The sequence below is a fragment of the Solea solea genome, chromosome 7 (genome assembly GCF_958295425.1).
Source record: "Solea solea chromosome 7, fSolSol10.1, whole genome shotgun sequence".
NCBI classification, from domain to species: domain Eukaryota; kingdom Metazoa; phylum Chordata; class Actinopteri; order Pleuronectiformes; family Soleidae; genus Solea; species Solea solea.
In genome coordinates this window covers 25,786,626-25,803,155 of record NC_081140.1, presented here as the reverse complement: position 1 = coordinate 25,803,155, position 16,530 = coordinate 25,786,626, and the positions used below count along the sequence as shown (strand labels likewise).

The 16,530-nt window shown below is 42.7% G+C and overlaps 1 protein-coding gene across 4 annotated transcripts in view; it reads left to right on the top strand.

Annotated features, from left to right (window-relative positions):
- robo1 (roundabout, axon guidance receptor, homolog 1 (Drosophila)) overlaps positions 1-16,530 on the top strand; it is a 289,424-nt gene that overhangs the window by 110,221 nt on the left and 162,673 nt on the right. For 3 of the 4 annotated variants that reach the window (XM_058634726.1, XM_058634722.1, XM_058634721.1), the window contains exon 3: positions 2,478-2,570. The exons of the other annotated variant lie outside the window; for it this stretch is intronic. In XM_058634726.1, the coding sequence (XP_058490709.1) occupies positions 2,478-2,570 (93 nt within the window). The remainder of the gene's footprint in view (positions 1-2,477; positions 2,571-16,530) is intronic. 4 annotated transcript variants of the gene reach the window in all.

Here is a 16,530-nt window from a genome sequence, read left to right as displayed (position 1 = left end):
ACACAGACACACTCTGATGTTTGAGAAGAACTTGGGGGCAGCAGTGACTGTTGTTGGGGGGGTTAAGCAGTCACTTATCCACACATGTGCCCCATTAATTAGCCGACAGGGGAGCCGCAGCTCGGGGCTGTGTTGATGCTCACAAAGATCGGGGGTTAGCGAGGCCGCCGTTTTGTACCCTGATGCCCCCGGGGGGGCGGCAGGGGCAGCGGGGCCACGCCACCTGTTAATGAGCTCTGAAGTGGTCACTAATTGGACGTCTGCCTGTGGACCACCCACAGAATCAGACAGAGGAGGAGACCACATGAAGACGTAAAGGCCACAGACGACAGTTTGGGTGTTTTTGATTTTTGCTCTTTAGCAAACAGTCTGAGGCACTTTTGGCTGCTGTATTATTTATATATTTATATCCTTTTCTTTCTGATGTGTTTCTGTTGTGTTTGGAGCGATCACACCTGCTGCCTGCGTGGGGGATGGGCGGGGACAAGAAACATTTATCCCTTCAACTCAAAAAAAGGGTTTTTTTGAGTCGTAAAATTCACCTTTGAAACTTTTTTTCTGCGTATTTTCATTCAACCCTCAGTGCTCATGTGGCACAGATCAGTGGCGTAAATTACTGTGTGAATAATACACAACTCCTTATATGGACGTCCTGGGGCTGTGTGTTTATAGGTCACATATTCAGGCTTTAAAAAATGCATTTCCGTCACAAAAGAAGTCACAAAAATAGAGCGTTTTTATTTTATTTTCTGTTTATTTACTGCGACGTATTTCCAAATTTCCACAAAATTTAATCCGATTTTAACCATTTTGAGTACTTTTTTCGTCAGGTGTGTTCTTATAGTTTGACTTCCTGATTTACCAACTCTTACATATCCCATTTAAACATATCGTTTAAACACTGCATACACACACACACTTGTGTGGCGTTCCGCTTTTGAACGATGGACCATTTTTGCCTAAAGACTTCATGTTTGTGATATTTGATCCAGCGTGTCATTGCTGTCAGTGCCAAACTCGTCTCCATCAGAAGCAGATGTTTCATGCTTTGTGTTGAATTTGCCTGTTTTCCACCACATATTAGAACACCCCCGCTGGTGTCAAGCTGCAAGTGCCTCCGCCTCTGCATGCTGCGTGTTTGTGTTTGTGTGTGTTTTTGTGTGCGTGTTTATCCGTCGGACTTCATTCATTCATGTGCAAACGACAGGGGTTGTGTTTTGCGCGACACTGCTCTCCCTGTCGCGTTCTCACTCCGACGCTCTGATGTTTGGACAAACAGACGGACAGATAAGTGCCAGATAATAGGTTCGGGGCTCAGCACGAGGCCCTTTAACTGTCATGCTAATTGCAGCGTTACAGGCGCAGCGGGGGGGGGGAGGACGGGGGGGGGACGTGATCACTGTGTTTTTGAATGTCTGCTTGTGTTTGCTGTTATTAATATGTCCGGAGAAAAATTGTCAAAAAAAGTGCTTTTATTGACGCTGTCCGTTCTCTGATGGTGGGCGGGGCCTGTGAAATGACAGGTCGTCCTCGTCGCCGCTCTCTGGTGATCCAAAGTACTCTCCGATGAACAATTCTGTCCGGCCCGTCTGCCAGCTCCTCATCCAGGAAACAGATACTTCCGACAGACTGCCACTGCGTGGATGCGCTTTGATTAAGATTCCTCTTAGCAACAACCCGCGCCCACCCCCACACCCACCCCCACACCCACCCGGACTCAAATTAACCCCCTGTCAGTGGCCCACAAAGAGAGTGGGCATGGCTGAGTCTGATTTATTTCACACTGAGCCATCAGAGGGGCACAGTTGGCCACTCATCTCCCCTCGTGAGCCCTCTTGGCCTCTTCTTCCTCGCCTCCACCCCCATCTGTCCCGCCCTCACACCGCCTGTCACACACTCAAACCGTCACGCTGAAGCCTGAATCAAAAATGAAAAAAAAAAAGGGAACTGATTAGCTATTAATGGTGCATTATTGTATTTGCATCAGGATTGTGTGGAGAGTGGCGTTGTCAGTCATGCAGAGTGTGTGGCCCCCCCCTGGACCTCCCTGCCTCCCTCTCCGTCCCCTCCTCCCTCCTCCTGCCCTGCCCATGTGCTCCCTCAGGGGTGCAGCCACTTATGGCTATTGATATGGTGGAAATGACTCTGTTGTGAACCCACACATTCAAAACCGAACACGGGACAGCACGGCAATAACCTCCTGCTGAGTGCAGGACACAGAGAAGCTGGGATCTGAACATTCATGTGGATTTCTAACTTCAAAAAACAAAAAAAAGATTCACAGCTGTTGAGATTGTGTTTCTTTGCTGCGATGTGGATGTCTGAATCCTGCAGCCACAGATGGAACCTGGTACTTTTGAGCGCGTTTGCTCTGCACTTGCTCCGAGGATGCAGCGGGCTGGAGGACTGGACCGTGGGTGGGGAAAGTGGTCAGAGTGTATCTGGGTTCTCAGACCGTGTGGTGTTATTGTTGACAGAGATCGGAGTCGCTCAGGACCGCGGGGCCAGCGACGAGACAACGCCGGCTCCCACCGCCGAACATGAGGATGACAACACCTTGGGCTACACAGGTACTGATGCTGCTGCTGATGCTGCTGCTGCTGCTGCTGCTGATGCTGCTGCTGTTTCCTCCACTAAAAATGTGCTTTTCTATGACTTCACTTGTGTGTTTGGCCTTGACTGTGTGTCAAGTGATGTGTCGCCTTCATCTGCTGGAGCCAATCATGGTCCCACATGAAGACACGAGTGATCTCCATCATACATAGATTTGACTCTTCAATGCAGTAAAAAACTAAAACAAATGACAGTTATTACATTTTTTTTACATTTTCTCAATCCTCAATTCCTCACATCTGACATATAAATGTCAAATTATTGTGTTTCTGCTTGTAAAAAGGAAACATTTGTGTTATTATCTTCCTGTTTGGAAACAGGACACCGTTTCCTTCTACAACTAATCACAAAAATTAATTTCAACTATCCTAAAGAGTAAAACCTGACATCATTTTGAAGATTTATGGTAAATTAATTAAAACTTCATTTTCATGCATGCTATTTATAACATATATACATAAATCTGAACTAAAAGGCTGGAAAAAAATGTGTTTGGGGACCCCAAAAGAAATCTGCCATGACCCATATGTGGGTCCAGACCCAGTGTTTGGGAATCATTGATACATCACACACATTAAACACATCTTTGATTGCTATTGTCAGTAAGGAAATAGAATACAATGCAAATAGAGGTGCATGGCAAATTCCACTTAATAACCACTTTATTAGGTACACAGGTACACCGTCATGCTGTGTGTTGATGATTGTGATGAGTTGTTATTTGAGTGGCTGTTGTGAGTTAGTGTCATCATCATGCTTATAAAGTTGGTCTTTTTGAAAACAAACAAACTAAAAGAGGTCATAATGAACCTTTTTTTTTTTTTTTAAGAAATGAGACAGATACTAGAACTAGGTCATATGAGATTCTCCCAAAATGCATTGTGTGGTCGTCTAATCACATTACATCAGCAATATAGAGTCACCTGCCGCTTTATTAGGTACACAGGAAACCTAACACAGTGGCAGGTGTTGTGCTGCTGAAGCTCATCTTCCTCGAGGTTTGACGTGTTGTGTGTTCAGAGATGTTCTTCTGCATGTCTTGCTTGTAAGGAGTGTCTGGCCGGAGAAGTCTTCTCCCAGAAAGCTGCTGCTCACTGGATGTATTCTAAACCATTCTCTGTAAACCCTGGAGATGGTTGTGCATTAAAAAAAAAAATCCCCTTTGATCATCCTTTTCTGGAATACCAGACATCGAAGTCACCTAAATCACCGTCCTTCCTCCTTCTGCTGCTCGTCTGATCTTCTGCAGATCATCTGGACCATGTCTACACGTCTAAATATATCACATATGACATATGAGAGATTCAAATATGAAGTGTAGAAATGGAAGGACAGTCAAATATAATCAGCAACAATGACTATGTAGAGCAAGTGTGAAGTTGCTGCTGCTGCTGCTGCTCCAGTTTTAAGTCTCAGAGCAGCGCTGTAGAGAAATGAGGCCCAAAGCAACCATTGGAGTGCATCAGTCGACACAGACAATAAAGCTCTGGGGAAATGAGAGAAGAAGGGTTTTGGCCTGAGGGACCGACGAGCACACAAAGAAATCAAGTCTGGAGAAAATTACCGATGACGCACGTGTGTTGTTTTATTTTTTTGGCTCCCTCCCATGAGTGTTCTCGATTTGTTGTCGCAGCGTGGAGACCTTCCTCCCCAGGTGATTTAGTGGACCTCACACAGCTGCTGCAGCGAGAGTGAAAAGAAGTCTGCGCCAAGTGCCAAAGAAGTGGCTGTGACATTCACTGTGTGCGGTCGCCTGGCAACTCCCGATTCTATTTTTCCCAAAATCTCAGACGATAGCTGACAAAACCATACATTTACCCCTCAGTATCCCACTGTGCCTTGTATCAACAATGTCAAAATATTTACTTTTCTACTGATACTTATCTTTTAATAGTTAAAAGTTAAGGCCAGGATATCTTCATAGTCCTGCGATGGACTGGCGACTTGTCCAGGTTATGACCTTTCGACCTATGTCATGTGGAGGATAATGGACACGTGAATGAATGAATATCTTCCAAGTTCACACATTTTAACTGTTGTCATGTGCTTTGAATTTGGGTTCAAAAGAGTGGAATCATGTCATCTGTCTCACTCCGTTTCAGTTCATCTTTACACTTTATACATTTGCCCAGCGGACTGTGTTAGGAGTTCACCTATAATCCGTCCATTTAATCCCATCTGTGCATGAACTGAAGAAGCGATCTGGCCCAGGCAGTGAATTGGAAATGAGACTAATGTGCACTAATACCTTAGTCTGCTGCTGATAGAGTAAAGTGGGAGCGGCTGCCAGAGACTCCATTTTCAGAGAGCGTGACTCGTTACAGGGGAAAAGTGAGGACAATCCCGAGAGCTGCCAGGTTTAGTCAAGGTGAAAATGCAATGTAGCTGTAATGTAAATGTTAGTGTTACAGTGAGGGGTATTTGAGGTGATCGAGCCGCGTGATCTCAGCGACCTTCAGGAGGGAAGACTTGTGAGGAAGATGTACCGTTTATCTTCATGGCACGACATGAGGAAAGAAGAGCACAAAGTAGGGTACAGTTGGGATTCAACAATGTGAAAACCTTGAGATATGTTCAATACCATGGTAACAAGTTCAGGTTGCAGTATTTATTGCAGTAGTGTGACACTTACTTTATTGGGATAACTTTTTTATACCAAGAACCACCTGAGAATACAACACTACATATATATTTATATACATAAGCATATATGTATATATAAGCGATTCCCAAAGACTGGGTCGAGACCCACAGATGGGTCACAGGAAATTTTTTTGGGTCCCTAATTAAATTAGCAAACCCTATTTGTAAAAATAATAAAAATTAAGTTGTAATTCATTGAAAAGTATTTGTCTACCAATGATCAAAATACCAAAATAATGCTAGATTTTACATATATATATGATTTTACATATATATATATATAGGAGCCCACTTTTTAAGGATGACAAACGTTCCAAATTTGCGTATATAGCACCAATTTTACAGTAATATCTGTAAAATCTAGCATTATTTTTGGTAATTTGGTCATTGCTAGACACATAATTTCCAATGAATTACAACTTATTTTTTGTTCATGCTATTTCAACAAAAAGGGTTTGCTAATTTATTTGGGGACCCAAATAAATTTCCTGTGACCCATCTGTGGGTCTCGACCCAGTCTTTGGGAATCGCTGTTGAGGACGGTAACGACAATATTTATTCTGATACTGTGAGAATATCATGGTCAGATCTTTATTGTGGTGTTGAGACAGTATTTATAGTGCAGGTTTTGCTGTACAAGAGCTGTGGAGGCAGAGTGTGAAACGCAAAGGATGATGGGATTGTATCTAAGGACCTGATACACCTGTATCGCTCACCAATAACCTCCCATGTGGCATTTGAAATAAGGGATGGTTGGACGTGAAGTCGAGGGAAGAACTTTGGACCAATGTCAACAAAGTTGTAACGTGATGTTCTTCACCTCGTTTAAGAAACACCGCCACAGTGACCCGGTGATGTCTTTTATGGCGGTCACCAGGGACTAATACACAATACTGTGAATTTTATCAGGAGCCACATGCCTGACCTGAAGTTACCAATACATTAAGTGTTTTTTATTGGTCCCTCAAGACTCTGACTCTCAGCCAAGTTCTAAATCGTTTCCCGATATCAAAGAGCTTTGCACAGAACTTCATTTATAATAAATGAGAGTGACCTGTGTGAAGGCGGTGGATTAGAGAGGCTTGCTAAAAAAAAACCTCTTGCAGTTAAACTTTGCTCGCCGCTGCTTGGCAAGAAAACACACAGAGAGAGAGGGGGGAGGGGGGGAGAGAGAGGTTTGGATCTTCTGCCCGGGCATGAAAGCCTGAGCCGTAACTTCAGAGAGCACATCACAGCGCTAATACGCTCCCTCTCCACCGATGACGACCGTTGGGTTTGTCAGAGATGTTTGTGAAGGTTGGGAAGGTTGCTGAGCTGCCATCAGTGCTGAGCTCCAGGATAGAGGTCTGCTCCGATAAGACGTTTTATCTTTCTATCTCAAAGTGGTCGTCCCTGAACGTCTGGTAGAAACAATTCACTGACTGTGCTGGCAGCAGCACAGAAGAATGACGTGATAAAAGAGCCGTGTGAGTCGTGAGTCAGGAGGTTGCTGTTGTGAGCCAATCACAAAAGATTTGAAAATATCCATCAACACAGGGCAATTTTTTTCTATGGTGATTTTTTTTATAAATGGTGAAGAGTCAGTGATTAAAAGTGATGAAAGCACTTGATCATTTTGTTGACCTGTTCACACTTGCACTGCTGTGCGTGCCAACTGAGGCAATTAAGCCAGGCCTTTGCCCCCGCAGACACGAAACAGCCTAATTTATAACCTAATTTATTACTCACGGGTAAAATTGCAGCTTCTTCTCCCATCACAGGAACTGAGCAATACAAACACCGTGTCTCTGTCACTTTCACTATTCCTTCAAATCCACTGGTGATTATTACGTTTCTCGGCCACTTTCTAATCACGATGTCCGACACAGGAATCAAACCGAACAATGCCGAGCTGTAGATCTGTTAAAAAAGACTGAAAAAATCCTGAAAACGTGCGTTAATCTCCAACATTTAGCAAGGGAAATGTCTAAAACCTCAATATATAACAGAGAAGTCTGGCGTAAATCAGTAACTGTTGATCTACAGGGTTTTTCAGGCACAACCATCTCTGGGGTTTAGAGAGAATTGTCCAAACAAACAGAGCGAAAATGTCAGAGGTCAAAGGAGAATGAGCAGACTGGTTTGGGAATTATATGAAAAAGACAACTCCTCTTAACTAAGAAGAAGAAGAAGAAGAAGAAGAAGACCATGTCTGAAAACATGTCAAAACTTAAAGCAGATGAGCTACAGCAGCAGAAGCGGTGTCATATGTACCTAATAAAGTGGCCAGTGAATGCATATAGCTGATTGAAATGTGGGTACTTCTGCCTTCTTTTACCATAGATGGAAATCTGTTTTATTTCTATAAACATAGTATAGACAGAGCATTTCCACCATTTCCAAAATAGCCTTCATTTTAAACATGCCGATGTTTCATTTCCTTAAAAATATAAACAAGACTCTTGGCGTAAGTGTCTGCTATAGTGGGAGCACATGCCATCACTGAGCTATGAGTGGGAATTGTTGTGTGACAGTTCTGTCTGCTGACACGTTGTCACGTTACACACACACACACACTGTTGTGTACATTAGCCCTGGGATTTATTTATACTTGAGTGAGAACAGCAATAATGGCGGAATGGGAACCTCTTTGGTTTGATCGCAGCAGTTCCATGTAAAACAAGTATTATGATCGTGCACAGTTTGTAGCATACGTACAGTAGATGTGTCTCACTTCAGGGTCTGCCATAAAGCAATGGAGCTGCAGCTGGATGAAGTCCAGATCACTTACGAACGACATGTTACCCAAATATGATGTTTATGTAACAACAATGATAAAAATAAATCAGTTATTCAACTAAATTGTCCAGTGTGTAAGACTTAGACAGTATGTTTACATGCACAGTTTAATCTTAGTCCGACTAAGACAGGCAATGGGACTACTTGCCAAGTCCAAGTCTGCCTCCGTAGGTGGCGCTGTATCTTTCTATAAGCTAGTGTGTCTTAAATCAGTTTCCTGTTGACCTTAAAGTCACAGAAAAGAAAGTCAGAAGAAAGACATTTCCGCCTTGTGATTTCACGCAACACCAAGTCCAACCCCAGTCAGACTAAGTGTACACATGCAGGAGTAATCGGACTATGAATCACAGTTATGTTAGTCCGACTAAGACTAGCACGATTTTTTTCCGTTTAACATGTTTTGAAAAACTGAATTATTGTCCTAGTCCAGGGGTGTCAAACTCAAATGACCTGGGGGCCAACGAGCATATAGTCTGGTCAAGCAGGGGCCGACATAGAGGAAAGAAGGTGGAAAAAACAACTCTTTAGTAGCCAGTGGGCAATATAAGATATTCATTATGATATTAGACAGAATTGCAAAGTAAAAGTGCTTGTTTTGATATACAATGATTCACAATAAGAACATATTTATGATGCACAAAAACGGAGAATTAAATTGAAAATTTAGCAACTAATGACTAGGATAATTGTGATTAAAACAGCTTAAATATATGTAATTTCATGTTGAGTGTAATACATTTAATAAAGCAATGATTACAACCGAATATTGCCGGCAAATACATTTAGTCTTATATTCTGTCTCTATTCCATCACCTTGCACAGTGGTGGGCGGGCCGCATGTAATCGATTGGAGGGCCACATGTGGCCCCTGGGCCACCAGTTTGACACGTGTCCTAGTCCATCTAAATTCAGACCTTTTACATGGTGGCCTTCATATACCACTCAGGATATATCATTCTAAGGCTATGAAAACCAAAAGTGATTGTACACATATAGGAAAATACCTATAGACTGTATATGCAATTTGTGCCGACCTTTAAGTTGGAGCCTGCTACTTAGAAGTACAAGATCCTCCTGTTGAATCCTTTGTTCCTGGCACACTTTTAACATCTGATAACCAAGACATGATGCTGAAACACGATCAGGATTTAAATGGAGCCCCTAAAGAAGGCAGTTCCTGAATTGAAAACGCAGCTCACAAGTCGTACAAGAGTTCCTGCTTGGATCTCTGTGGGTGGAGACCGGCGGCCTGCTCTCCTTATTGAGTTGAAGGTGGAGTGCTCTGGGTCTTAATACACGGCACTAACAGCTTTACCACAAGAGATTGAGCGCTCTATTCTCTCCTTGTCCTTTGCTCTTATTACTAATCCGTCGCGCTGGCCTTGAGTCGCCACCCTGAAAACCAATTTCCTTGACAGTGTCACCCCTCACATATATTGCCCGAGAGTCACCACGGCATCAATGTGTCACCTCTCAACGACACCCTCTGAATTCTCATCCGTCTTCGGGCGGCAGTGATTATGACACGATACGGGAAACAGAGAGAGAGAGAGCAAGTTAAGCCGTCGAAGAACTCAGAGTACAGAAAGCGTCTCTTATCCTAGCGGTATAAGAGAAAGATCCGTGGCCACGCCTGTAGGAGCAATTCACTCGAGGTATAATTAGCTATAACCGTTCACTAATGTCCTGTGCCGCTTCTCCACAGCCTCAGAGCTGCTGAGGCCAATAGAGCTTTGTTTTGTTCCCCCATCCAATCTCTTTTCATCTCCCTGATCCGCACAGCTTAGCTTAGCACCGTCCCAGGAAATGGGTCTATTAGCCGTTCTTGTCAAGATAACAAGTGGAGTAATGTGGTCAAGAGGCTGCGGGGATTTGGGGTGGGAGTCGGCACAAGTGTGCGGGCGTCGGAGGCACAAAGAGGCGAGGGGAATTAAATTTGAATATTTAGACTCACGTTATCAAGTGTCCTTGTGATAATTGCGGGGGGGGGGGCGAAGGAGTGGATTGGGTTTTGTTAAATGTTAATCATCAGCTGCTCCCGCTCTGTCAAACACGCTTTAATTTCTCAGCGAAAGTGTTTTCTCGGGGGTGAAAATGGGTCACGTTCTCCGCCTCCCTGAAGGAGAGCGGAGATAATGTGTTGTTTAAATTGACATGAGTCTGTGGTTGTATAATTCCTACTGTTAATCTCACTTTGCCGCAGCATTATCAGTCAGTCGTCCGCGTCGTTTACCGTCTTTGTCCATGTAGCATTGGCTACATCCACACGTCACTGTTTTTGTTCAAACGAGATTTTTCACAACTGTGTTTTCAGTCCGAAACTTTTGAGACTTGATTTCCAGTATTTTGACCAATTTTCCATAGACAAAATAATGTAAAAAATGCAAAAGAATATCCATGGGCTTCAAACTTTCCGTTTGAAAACACATGGCCTGTGTTTTAGTCTGGACGGACTGAAACATCAACTTTTGAAAACGATGATGTAGGTACAAACATTTGCTTATAACTTTCCTCTGTGGATGAAAAGCTCAGTGCATACGTCGAGTTAGCGTGGATGCACATTAATTCTGATGCAGAACAGAAACACTCTGTTTTGTTTGAAAGCACTGTTTTCAAATGAAAATATCGTAGTGTAGATATAGCACGTCAAAGCCAATGTTAACGTTTTTGGACATTGAGACAAAAACTCAAACAAATGTTATTTTAAATGTTATAATGTTCAAATTTAACACACAACATCTGGTATTCATGTATAACTACAGTGCCAGATATTGTCTAGAATATTTCTATTCTAGAAAAAAGGGCAAAAGCACTTACTCAGAGGACATTTTCTGGCCTTTTTATGGTTAAAATAAGCAAAAACAAAAAGTCCAGGCAGACATTTTGAGGTGTCAAAGGGTTAAGTATACTTCTCTGTATACCTACTGTTACTACATGATGAGTACTGTACACCCCAACGTGTGAAAGTGCATCTACGTCCCGTTAAAGCTATTGTTTAACGACAGCTGTGGTTGCCGCCCGCTGTGAAAACAAAAGAAGAAACCCCAGTTTTGCTCATGCTTAGAACAAATCGGGTTTAAGGGGTAACGACAGGGTCACAGTTTTTCTTTTTCTTTTTGTTACACGGTCAGAATTCGAGCCGTTTGGACTAATCCATCCTGAAAGCTTATAGTTTGTGCAGTTGGAAGTCAGTGAACTTGATAGGACGAGGTTCACTGTGTGTGTGTGTGTGTGTGTGTGTGCCCTCAGTCTTCTTTTTGCCAGAGAAATGCTAATACTTACTTTCTGGCCCGTGTGAATGATTAGGCCCATTTTGGAATGTGACGTCCATTTTTTCCATCATACGTCTTTTTCCTCGATCCCTTGACGGAGCAAAAGCGGCACAGCCGTGTGGTCAGCGTTGTAATATTGGAGCGTTATTGCCAAGACTAATAATTGTCTTGAATAACACCAGCTTACACTAATATTATATAACGTTGGCTGCGCAGGTGTTTTGCTGAAGTGTAAGAAACCACAAGTACGTTAGCCAAAAGTGTCACTTCTATTATAATTATTTGTCTAAACTACATTTTTATTGTTTATACAAATGCATTCTGCTCATTTACATGTCCTTGCTTATTCTTTGAACGTAAGTTATACTGAGCGTCTTAAAATGGAATCAAAGGCGATTTAGTGTCGTCGCAGCTGACGCGCAGACACTGTACATTTGTCATCCGTGGCAGCTTTTTAGAAACGACCCACCCCAGCGCCTTTGTTGTCGCTCGCTTGTTCTTTCCCAGAGGTGCCTTTGCGTTTAAGATTAATTAAGACATTTTTATTAGCAGATGTGTAAACTTGCAGAGCTTCTGCACCTCGCTGACAACCCCGGCGCTGATCTTACACTAATGACTTTCAGCCATGACTGGCAGCCCGATGAGCTGTAAAAACAATCCCTGCTTTTATTAGTCATCGCGCGACTCTTGCGTCGTCATGTCGACGTTCGAACCCGGAGTGGTAAGTCTCATTTCTCCGAGACTCGGTGCCGTGGTGGGGCCGTGGAGACGGAACGGAGTGCGACTGTGTTGAAAAGAGAGCAGAGTATCATGAGATCTGGTGGGGGAGTTTTGGGGGGGGCTGGTGGTGGGGCTGTAAATCTGAGCAGCACCTGCTCCCTGAACTCCAGCTCGCGGTGTGAGGTCAGCAGAGCCAGATATCCCATCGATCATATTTATTACATTCATCACAGCGCCAGTTTGTTTTGGCAGCTGATCGCACCGGGGAAAGAGACAGAGAAAGAAAGGGCTTTTTATTCGAGAGCTGGGGGAGAATGCTTTTAGCATGAGCAGGGTCTTTTGCATTTCTTTTTTTTTTTTATCCGGCTTATGGTTCTTCAGAGAGGGATCGCTCACTGATGTTGCCTCCAAGGCCCCATTGAAACCGCAAACTACTGGACAATGATATCCTAAGTTGTGGAAAGTTTCTGGATGTTACAACTTTGAGAAGTTCTGTGGATTTTGCAGCTGAGGCTTGTTGACAACATCGAGGAAGACTCCCGGGTTTTCACTTTGATGTTTGTTTCTCCCAAATGATTTAAAACAGGAATTTTTATCTCACCTCAACAACTGCAAACACCTGTCTCTGCCTGATTTTGAAAAATGCCAAAGAAGTGGGCTGAGACCTGAAGGAGGGAGGGAGAGGTGGGAGCACTGAGGGGGCGTGATCTGGTCGGAGTCTGACATGTGCAGAGAGAAAGGTGGGGAGGAGTCTAGGGCAATGAGCCTCGCTCTGATTGGACAAGAGAGTGCAAGCGTGGACTAAGAGAGCCAGTGGCAACATTTAAATGCAGTAGCTGGTGTTTGACTAGAGAGTAGATAGCAGTAGATACACCAGTTTTTTTTCACAGCATGTGTAATTTTAATAATTGGATCAGCAAAATTACTAGATACACATATACAGCGTTTACACCAGGGAAATAAATGGGTTTAGTTGCACTTTAAGCATCAACTTATAAGAAAGTTATTGTCCAGTGTGTCGGTTGGTCACTAGGTTCACCACTATGGAAAAATCCAAAAATTGATTGATTGTCATCATTTGTTACACATGTGTCTCACAAGTAAAAAAAAAAACGTTTCATCTAGTGCCATCACTCAGTCAAAATTTTAATGAACGACTAAATTATACTCTTTTACACTTGTAAATATTAACATTCTCCCACAAACATGTGGCGCGCCAAACATCGATTGACATGTTACTGTTGTAACTGTCAGCGCGTTAGCATACTGACTTCATGTTTGGCTCTGTAAGAAAAAGAACAACATTTCATAACATCCTGCGTGACAGACTTTTGGTAATTAATGTGCTGAAAAGGGAACTGATGAAGAATCTGTGCATGAAATTGCTTTTAAGGCGGAACTTTGCAAGTCTGGTTGTTGACCCAAGATTTTTTTTGCGATGCGCCCTGATCTTGCAAGGCTGGTTTCCCGCTAACAGAAAGTAGGGGGCAGTGGAGACAGCCCCCCCAATCTCCCCACAACAAGACACAGTGACTCCAAAGCTGATAAATGAGGGTAAAAACCTTGCATAGTTCTGCTTTAACAAAAGGCTTTTGTCATGCACTGATTAAGCAGAATGTCAGAATCAAAACAAAAACTTAAAAGCTGCAGCTCAAACATAAAATGCAGTTACACTCGCTGCCTCGGACCGTAATGAAGAGATTTCTGAGCTCCGCTCTTTCTCAGGATCAGGATCTCGTCCCGAGTCTCGTTGTCATGTGATTGGCTGAGGTTCAGCACTGATTGGAACAAAGGGATCTCTTGGCTCACTCACCCCGAGCCTCGCTGTCGACAATTAAAGCTCTCCTGTCGCTAAACCAGTTAAGCCAATTAAGCATGAAATGACATCCTGCTTGATTTTGACACCATGTGTTTCTGTGAGAGGAAGTGAGGGTGAGGAACAGGTCACTGGAAAAGCTGCATTTGATAAAAAGAAGAGCAATTAAATGATGGTCAGAGACACTGTACTTGGCCATTGTCTAACTGTGTTCACATCAGATCGGGTCTCCTTTTTTTCTTGTGCAGTCATGCACAGAAATTCACAAATTGGCCCTTGTTGTGCTGAAGTGCTTTATCGTGAATTCTTTCTATTAACATAAACTAACTTCACATCTGTCCATGTGGATTATGGCCTCATATGGAAACTATAAACATATGTGGAATCATATGTTTATGACGTGGTGCTGAGCAGAAAATCGTGAAAAAGTAGAACATATACTTTCATTGAGCAGATTTTTTTCACCTACATCTGACCTAATTATTGATATCAAATACAATATTTTGAATTATTATTTGAACCCTTTAAATGCTAGGTTTCTGTCATGATGCCACCATGTTTTTAGATAAAAAAAAAATATATATATTAATTATTTTCAAGTAATTTTTTTGTCTTGAATTACTACAGCCTGTGAGATGTCAATGAGAGGGAGGGGGAATTGTTACAGTGCCATCCAGTGGAAATAGCATGTTTTTTTTCACCATATGCCAAATATTATGGTCAAAAACAACGCCATCTGGTGGAGAGTAATAAAAGATTATCGCTTCCAAGATGGACACCCAGGATGGACACCCAGATATAATGAAATGCATGTATTATGCTTTAATGGGAGTGAAAATTTGCATTTTGAATGGGTTTTCAATGGGACATTTTTTGCACTTAACGGCACGAGTGTAACACTTGTTTGTACACAGTGTATTTCAGCCTTACTGTAGGAGTCATATGCATGAACACAGCCAAAATGATCAAGACAAAGAATGAAAAAATATTTATTTCTCATATTTATGTATGTGAAATAAATACATAAAAGTTATTAACTTTGACTCTTTGAATACATAAAAATACCCAGACTGGTCGACCTGAAGTTCCTGTTTGGTTAATAGAGCATTAGGAGCTCACCTATGTAATTTGGTGCTAAATTGTTACGTAATTTAAACTATTTTAAGATTCATATGTACTTTTAAAATATATAAGAAACCAGTGCAAAAAAGCCAGAGTGGGTGTAATGTGGGGGAACCGGTTTGTTTTGAACTGTAAAGACTGAGAGAAGAGGATTTGCACTCACATCCACACGCCGCTCGCTCTCCAAACTTATGAATCCAGAATTTCGCACAAAAACTCCGAAAGAACTTTTCCATCTCGCAGCTATTAACCTTTCCTGACAACATAAGAGCAGGAACGTCCATGAGAACCTTTAAAGCGTGTTGCCACACAGATTCTCAACTACTGTCTGTATTTTGATGTTGTTGCCAGGATGTTATGTGATAGCTGGGTTGTTTTAATCAGCCTCCACAGGCCATGTCGAGGCTGATGCTAAACAGATGCTAATATGAGGCCCATTAAAAGACAGAGGGGGGGGGGGGAGAAAAAAAGAGGGATTCAGTGTGCGCAGGCAAGCGGAAAAGCAACAGTCTGTTTATCGCCTCATCCTGCTTTGTGCTCCAAACCTCGTCACCGCGTCCTCTGAAGCTCTCGCTCTTTGTTGCTTTCCCCCCCTTGCCTCGCATTTCTTGCAGCAGCGTCATGCATGGGGGACATTCTGTGAACAGAAACAGATTTGTTTAGTTCGCTGTCATTTTCTTTCACTGGACGCCGTCTTTTTCATCGCGTCTCAAAGCTGAACAGAGAGGCTTCAGTGAGAGGGAGAATGTTCTCTCTCTCTTGCTCTCTCGTCTGTTTATGTTTTGTTACGCTCGGCTTTCGTTCCTTTCTCTGCTCTCTGGCATGGCCTCAATAAAATGCTGACAAGGGACTTTTTTTTTGAGTTTTTGTTTTAAACATCCAGTGTAGTGACATCTACTGTACACATCTAATGGTGACACTGCAGAGTGCAACAATTGGAGCATTTCCTCTGCTCAAAGCATGTCAGGGAACTCCGAGCCTCAGAACAGATGTACAGTAAATACTCTCTTTTGCAAAGTATCTGTGTTCTCTCTGACATTTTGAGCAAAGTCAGTTAAGGCCCTTTTTCACAGGAGGCAGAATTATTCCCATATCGGCAGCTTTGCGGTGATTTTGAGGGGATTAACATGCATATTGGCATAGTTCCCAGACCAATGCGTTGCTCAAGGGCTCTATAGCGCCCCCCTAAGGTGAAAACAGAGGCAAAATTTAGTTACTCCGAATTTCCCGAAACTTGGTGAGAAGATGTTACAGACCGAGACGAACAATAAATGGCCTCAACTCAAGACTCTAATTATTATTATTTCTAAATGTTCCTCCAAGTACCTCCAGAGGAAGCTCGCGCACCACAATTTGAGAACCCAAGCAACCCGGGTTTGGACTAAAATCCATAAATTGAATGTCGGGCCTGAGTGAAACAGTGAGTAAAATAACAAAAATAAGTGATATGATGAGTCAAAACTGATAAGTGGCTTCAAGTCTTGGATTCATCCCGACTCATACGAGTCCAGACAGAAAAGAACTCGAACTAAATCCATTCTCCTTCGTTGACATAGCAAGTTTAAC